General features: G+C 56.3%; 1 protein-coding gene across 3 annotated transcripts in view; it reads left to right on the forward strand.

Moving 5' to 3' along the window:
• The window catches only part of MINDY4 (MINDY lysine 48 deubiquitinase 4), an 81,270-nt gene extending 79,497 nt beyond the window's left edge, over positions 1 to 1,773 (forward strand). For 2 of the 3 annotated variants that reach the window (XM_081147928.1, XM_081147927.1), the window contains exon 18: positions 1,333 to 1,773. In XM_081147928.1, coding sequence (XP_081004054.1) covers positions 1,333 to 1,381 — 49 coding nt within the window. In that variant the 3' untranslated portion in view covers positions 1,382 to 1,773. The remainder of the gene's footprint in view (positions 1 to 1,332) is intronic. The other variant, XM_081147926.1, reaches the window with a different exon arrangement.
• Positions 1,774 to 7,420: the final 5,647 nt, after the last annotated feature.

Below are 7,420 nucleotides of genomic sequence, written 5' to 3' on the forward strand. Positions count from 1 at the left end.
CGCAGCCAGGCACAGCCAGGAAGGAAGAAAAGAGCAGAAGCTGAGGAAGGAAAGAGCTTCGGTGGGCGTCAAGGTTATTCATGGCGATGAAGAGCGCTGGGTGTGTGATGAAACCCTCAGTGCTCCCAGCTTTCTGTTGGGAAAGGCATCCGTTGTATTTTGGGCGAGGCCGTCCCTCCCTTTCCCTTGCCCTGCAGTCTCTGGCTGCTGGACTTTCTGATGCAGGTGTGCAGTTAAAGTGAGAAAAGCTTCTCTTTCTTCCTCCTCTGTGAAAGTTACCATTTTGAACTTTGTCCTGGAGAAAAACTTCAGGTTTTGAAAACATCTGCTCCCTCCCTCCCCCCAGACCCTGTGCTGTGAAATGCTTTTCTAGACCCCAGCCTCAGACTCTGCACTGTAGCAGCGCTGTGGGGGGCGTAACACCTGCTTCCCCGTCCATACCATCTCAGGATATACGTGTATGTGTAAGACACCCAATGCCAAGGCCTGCAGGAATGTGCCGTCTGCCACAGATGTGATTTCTCTGAGTCATTTTTGAAAAATAGTGCCACGTATGAGTCACACATTGGGGAATGTCGTGGTCTCACATATAGTAACTGATTTGGGACTTGAACTGCCATTAAATGGTATCTAAGCCTGGGCTACAGTTTAATTATGCTCAGTGCTTCTTAGGGTGTCAGATGGTATTTGTTTTAAATGCATATCTGTGTTTTATTTGACGGCCCACAGACCTTCACTAGCCTCCTGTGGCTCTTTGGGCAAAGACCAGAATCCTCACAAGGCCTCCGGGTCCTGCCCGTTCCCTACCCTCTGCTGCACTTCTCTCTGCACCTTTTGGACCCCAGCAGCCGACCTCCCTCTGCATTTGGAATGCGCCAAGAGCTAGATTTCCCGTATCTAGCTCTTCCCATGTGCCTTTAAAATGCCATCACCAGGTACCCCTGGAAAGTGGCTGGATTCATATGTGTGTGGATCTCACATCAGCCGAGGTCCACGCAAGGCCAGACACCCAGGAGATTTGATGAATTCATGGCAGGAAGGAATGAATGAGTGACCTGACCCTCTATTGCTCTCCAGGCTCTTGGGTGCATTTGTGTTTTGTAAGGGCTGGGAGTGTAGGTTTGTGTGCCAGTGTGGAGGGGTGAGGGTGGAGGGTGGAAACTGACTCCTCCAAGACCTCAAGACAAGAATTTCAGATGTGCGAGCACATGAGATGGCCCCTCTGTGGGTGAGTGAGGGCATGAGATGGCCCCTCTGTGGGTGAGTGAGGGCATGAGATGGCCCCTCTGTAGGCCTACAGCTCTGACTCTTTTTCTGTCCCTCTGCTCTTAGGTGGAAGGGGGCATCCGTTAACTGGAATGGCTCAGACCCAATCCTGTGAGCCTTCATGTGGGTGAGTCCTATGTCTCCACTCATCACACGGGTGACAGCTGAGCCCTAGGCCTCAGGGACCAGTCTCTCAGAAGGGTGTCACCCCCACCTGCGCCAGCACTGCTGCAGAAACATCCAGAACCTCCCTGTCCTTTCCATGAAGGGCCTGCCCTGGACTGTGATGAGGGCCCGTGGTGCTGCTGCTGTGTGGCTCCCTCCCAGTGGAGCTGTGATGCCAAGGACAGGAAGAAGGCCAGCTGCTGGCCCTCGGCTACCTTTCGCCTGCATCCCTCACTCCCTGCTGGACCACCCCTTGCCAAGCCTGTGATATGGTCAGCCCGGGACCCTGGGTGCTCGTTCTGTCTGGTAGTTTGCTTTCTATAAAACAGGAGTGAAACCCACTGCAAGAGCCAAGACACATTTGTTCTATTGCCGCAAAGGAAGTGCCAGATCTGCGTGGCTCATGGCTGGGGTGGGAAGAGTCCCAATGGAAGGGCCCCAGAGCCCTGGTGACCTGTGGGCTGAGATGTCACCTAACCAGGGTCTCTGCAGGCAAGTGATGTTTTTTGGTCTTGTGGTGTTCCTGGCTGGACTTGTGGTTTAGCCTGACTTCTACTGATCAGACCCACCTTTCAGGCACCAGCTTCCATAAGCTGTGCTGACCAGGAGCAGCTCGGGTCCCCCAGGAGCCCATCTCAGGATGGGCCTGGATTCCTGCAGGGCCCTGAGGGGATAGTCATGTGGACCTGGAGGTTCAGCTGGACCTGGCCAAGTGGATATGAGGGAAAGGACCCTCTAGGAGGGGCCTCTTGGCCACCGAGGGCAGTAAGATGGGGATGAGCAGAGGGACCAGGTGTGGTCCCCCTGTGTCTGTAGTGGGGCATGTGCAGAAACTTGCTGAAAATGTGGGTGGGCAGCCTGTGGAGACCCTCGCCTTCTGGAGTCAGGATGGGGTAGGTGGGCATGGGAAAAACAACCACTCCTGAAGGGGAATTTGTGCAGTTGAAGCCGCCTTCATTCTGTTAATTTACATCCTATGGATTGCAGGAGGAATATGAGGAAGTGTAGAAATGCAACGGGAAGCTGGTGAGAAGGACCAGAGAGAGAGTGGTGCCAAAAACTGAAGTTGGGAACCCTTTGCAGTGGCTCCCAACACCATGATTGGGGGAGGGACCCAGAGGCCGAGCCCCGCCTCCAGTGGCCTGTCCCACGGCTGTCTGCATGAGAAGCAATGGGCCACGTAACAGCAGAGCCCTCGGGGCTGCAGTCCCATGCCGTCCCTGCCGGGCCCGGCGAGTGCTTGGGCTGGGACTCTGAGCAGTGCCCGCAGAGGTGGGTGTTTACACAAGGGAACCAGGACACTCCATCCTCTAGCCCAGGGAGAGACCGCAGAAGACCGTAGATACTGGATGGTGGCCAGTCCCCACCCTCCGTGTGACCCCTGGGGCTCAGGATACAAGCAGCTCAGAGGCTGTGTCACTAGTGCTGGCTGAAAGGAGACCTCTTCTCTGTAAGTGCGAGGTGTGCAGGGCAAAGCTGGCCTCTGGTGCTGCCAGCTAGCAAGCCTGTCTGGTGCTCTTTTGGGCTGTGCATGAGTTGTGGCCACCGTCAGTCTTTGGGGACCGTCAGGGAGGAGCCCGGAGGGAAGTGAGGGCAGGGAGTGCTTTGTCCGGACTGTGCAGAGGCCCCGGCGGGGTTTGCTATGTAAACTCCAGTGGCCACTCTCAGCAGGCGTCCAGCAGAACTGCTTCCTATATGTCCCAGAAATGTTTATGCATTTGTTTTCCTTGGCCAGGGACAGGCTGCTCTGGCTGAGCGGCCAGCGGAGGAAGGTGGTTTCCTTGCAGCAGCCTGTTTATCAGCCTGGAAGGAAAGCTGTCTTTTCAATGAAACTCACTTAACCTCCTGACCAGGGTCGCATTGGCAGAGCCGGAGAAGTCAAAATATTCCCAGCATTGCTTGAGAAGACCAGTTCCAAAAAGTTATAAAGGCACTGATCTGGGATCCAAGACAGGTACACTTGCAGCTCGACGCCCTTTGCCTGGAGCTTTCTGGAACCAAAGATGGGCAAAGCCTGGCACCGGCTCTCCCAGGCCCAGAGCTAGAACGAACTCAGGGTGCTGGGCCAGGTCTGCATCCTGGCTCACGGCCGTTCTCCATCTGGGGTGCATAGTTTTCTGGGAGTCTGTAGGTGAGCTTTAGAGGGCCACAGCCTCCCTCCCCCAATTACATTAAAATCTCTGTGTAACATGCACATACGTGTAATTTTCTGGGGAGAGGATCCTTGCCTTCCTCATGGCCTTGCACTTGGGATAATGTCCCCCTTTCCCCTCAAAAGGTTAAGAGCCAACCACGTCCTAGAGTGGAGCCGCCTCCGTCTCGGTCTGGTCCTCAGGGCGTGCGCAGGAAGCAGCCTGTCTTTCTCACTGTAACTTCCCATTGGACTCTCCTTTTTGCTACTGTTTGTTTCTTGGTCTCTGGGTGAAAGAGCAGGTCGATTCTGCTGCTTTGAGGGCAGTGTGAGCAGTAAGACCAGTTTGATGGTAACATTTAACATGTTCTCACTGATGGGAAGCTTCTGAGGGGGACTTCCTCTTATGGGGGGGCCTCCCATCACTGGGAACTCTCCGGAGTCAGGTGGTTCATGCTCCGGCTGCTGCTTCTGGTGGGCCCACCTTCCTGCTTCCCTATCAAGAAGACCTGAGTCTGCCTTCTGCAGGATCCATGTTGGAGCCATGCAAAGCAACGGTACATCTTCACCTCCCCAATTCTGGAGGTCAGACCTTTCCCACTTCAGCCTGTCCGTCTGCTCAGCCACCCGTTGGGAGCAGTGGCATCTCTGTGTCCCTAGGCAGGAGTTGTGAGCCATCCCACACTGCGGGGCACACAGGGCAAGCTCTCAAGCAGTTTTCTCGGAGCTTCCTTCACTTGGCTGTAGGAGAGGAGACCACCCCTTTTTACTCCACAGCTGGGGGAAGGAGACCCCCACACCCTGACGCCTCTCTCCAAGTCCTCACTAGCTGCTGGCCTCCTCCACTGCCAGCCCAGTGATCTCTTCCCCTTGTCCCATGGCTGGAGGATGTGATGGACCAGTGGTGGCAGGACCATTTGCACCACTCTCTGTAAGTTCCACAGGGCCACAGCTTAGGTAAGAACAATTTCCAGAGCTGCAAGACTTCCCAGGGAGTCAGAGCTGGGCCAGGGCTTGGAGGGCTGTAGGGGATTTGCTAAAACAAGGGTGTGTCCAGAGCCCACCTGACTGCCCCCCAGGGTCTCTGTGTCTGAGCCAGAGGGAAGTCAGGGGGCAGAAGAGGGACCACAGAGGAGGACCTATGTCTGTGAGGCTCCCAATGGCCCTGGGCTCTGTTAAGCAAGCAGTGGCCACCCGAGGCTTCTGCCCTGGTTCAGACCCGAGCCTCGTGACTCAGCGTGGGGTCCGCAGACCAGCAGCATCCATAGTGCCTGAGCACCTAGACAGGCGGAACCTCGGGCTCCAGCCCAGCCAGACCTCACGTCAGATTCAAGTTTAAGAAGCTCTGCTCCAGAGCTTGTGATGTTTTGGGGGTAACTGTGGAAACTCGGACATCGTCCCCACCGGGAAGAAATACTGAAGGGACAAGCAGGAGAGGTCACATCAGAGAAGCTGCCGCGGGACCAGAGGGCCGGGGTTTGATGCTGACCCACTGCTTCCTCCTGGGCCTTAGTTTCCTCATCTGTAAAATGAGGAACATTCCACCTCTCAGGGCTGGAATGGGGATCCAGTGCATCAGTAAGTTGTGAAGAGTGTAGAGCAGGGCCTGGCCCTTCACAGGGACTCAAGGAATGTTTGCTTTTAATAATCCCAGGGGGCTTGGGGAGTCTCCCCAGAGGTGGCAGCATCTCACCTGGGCCTGGCCGGGTGGGCCAGGTTTTGACAAGTGGAGAGCTGGATGGAAGATCTTTGCAGTTGAAAGGAACAGTGAGCTGAAAGACTGAATGTCCATGTCTGTAGGGGTCATGGGGGGTAACCCAAGAGTGGGAGCCCGGAGGGTTGGGAGAAGAGGCAGACAGTAGGTGATGACCTTAGCCGGTGGGCGGGGGCTGGGACATTTTCCCAGGACATGGGACTCGAGACTGCTCAGAACTCTGCTTCAGACCTTTCCCCCAGCAGGGGAGTGGGGGTGGGGCAGAGCAGGGGGCACATTGAGGGGCTCCCTCAGTGCTCCCAGTGAAGGCAGTGAGAGTGTGGGGCAAGGGGGGCATGGGGTTGACAGATGCTGATAGCCTTGGCTCCCAGAGGCCCTGTGGACAATCCTCACGGGCCCCCAAGCCCTCTGGGACCCTGAAACTTGCAGGAGGCTATCTGGCTGCCAAGTCCATTTGCAGGTATCTCTCTCCACCCACCAGAATCCTCCTACTCCCTAATCATGTCCTAATCCTCTGGGGCTGTGGGAGCTGTAGTTACAAGGCAAAAATGCCCGGCATTTGTGATAAGGAGATTGCTTAATGCAGGACGAGGGGCAGGCGGGGAAGTGGGCAGGCCAGCTGCCCGGGGTTTCGGGGCGGCACTGCCAGAGCCTGCAGGGAGCTCTGGCCGACCGACTCTGCACGAGAGGGACAAAGCCCCACTGGCCGGGTGCTTGGTGACTGCAGAAACCCGAGGTTGGCACCCCCCCTTTCATGCCATCTATGATCATGGTCTCATTCCACTATCCTGCCCAGGTTTCCACAACATGCCCATCCTATGTCCTCGGGAAGTCACTGAAGGCCTTCTCTTTACTGGTGGGGAAACTGAGGCCCAGACGGCAATCCTCAGTTAAGAGCCCTCCTGGGAAATTTCTCTTTCCCAGAGGACAGGGACCAGACCACCAGATGGTTTGGGGGCTAAAGGGAATATACCTGGTATCTGATGGGGGGAGGGCGTGGTGCCAACCTGCCGTTCATTCCCCCATCTCTCCTCCAGCCCCACCCACCCCACGCCACAGTGGCTGCTTCCCCCAAGAGTCCTTCGCTGCCCAAAGCCTCTGCTGGTGCTCTGTTGTCCCTGGTTCCTGCCCTTGGACTCGCTCTGCCATCCGTCAGATTCTACCCGTCCCTCAAGGCCCGGCTTCAAGGCCCCCCTGGGAGGCGCTCCTGCATCCCCGGCTGGAAATGCAGCCCTTACCCCCTGAGTGTCCCCCGTCAGCTCCTCTCTCGAGCCCAGATCCCAGTTTGTGGGGGTTGGTGACCCAGCTACAGGTTTCCCTGTTACTGCCGGCACACACATACACCCCCCCACACACACACCCGCACACACGTGTGCACATGTGCGCACACACAGCTCTCTCTCCACCAGGCTGTTTCCTTATTCTGGGCCTGGGGCTCCTGGTCTTCTCTGGACCGTCCTGTCCTTGAGGGTGAGGCCCAAGGTTCATGGCCCCTCTTTGAAGAAGCCCGGCCCTGCCCCACCTCCAGGCATAAAGCCCCAGTCACTGAGTTTTGGGGTGGGGAGGCAGGGCTGCCTGGGCTCTAAACTGTTGATTCCGGGTGTGGTTTTAAGATTAAACCTGGCGCCTTTCCTGTGGCCCCAAATAAGGGCAACCGGGGTTCTTATCTGGCATTTTCTCTTTCAAAGCCTGTGAACATCTGAGAGGTTGGCAAAGTCCCGCCTGTCCTAGGAGTGGAGCCCTGGGTGATAAGCACCCACCTTCCCATGCCCTGCTGGCCGCCCAGCTTAGACTCACGGGGCATCATCTCTGGGCCCTGCCCCCTCGGCCTCAGCCCTCCTTTGTCCCAGCACAGGCCTGAGGGGGTGCTATTAATAATCATATCAGGACAATTGTGTAAACAGACCGTGCTGTGTATGGGAACTTAATCTAAAGAAGGATTGTTCTGTTACTGATGGATCTCCTGACATCATTCTCCAAACTCCTGGGCTCAGATCCTTCTTAGAATTTATTGGGGGCATAGGGCTCGGAGGGGGGAAACTTATATAGGCTGGAGCAGTCAGGGAAGCTTCTTGGAGGAGGAGGGTTGAGGTTGGATCCTGAAGGAGGGTTGGGGAGGAGGAGGGGCAGAGGCACACCAGGCA

Source organism: Miniopterus schreibersii (assembly GCF_964146895.1).
Source record: "Miniopterus schreibersii genome assembly, chromosome: 9".
NCBI lineage: Eukaryota > Metazoa > Chordata > Mammalia > Chiroptera > Miniopteridae > Miniopterus > Miniopterus schreibersii.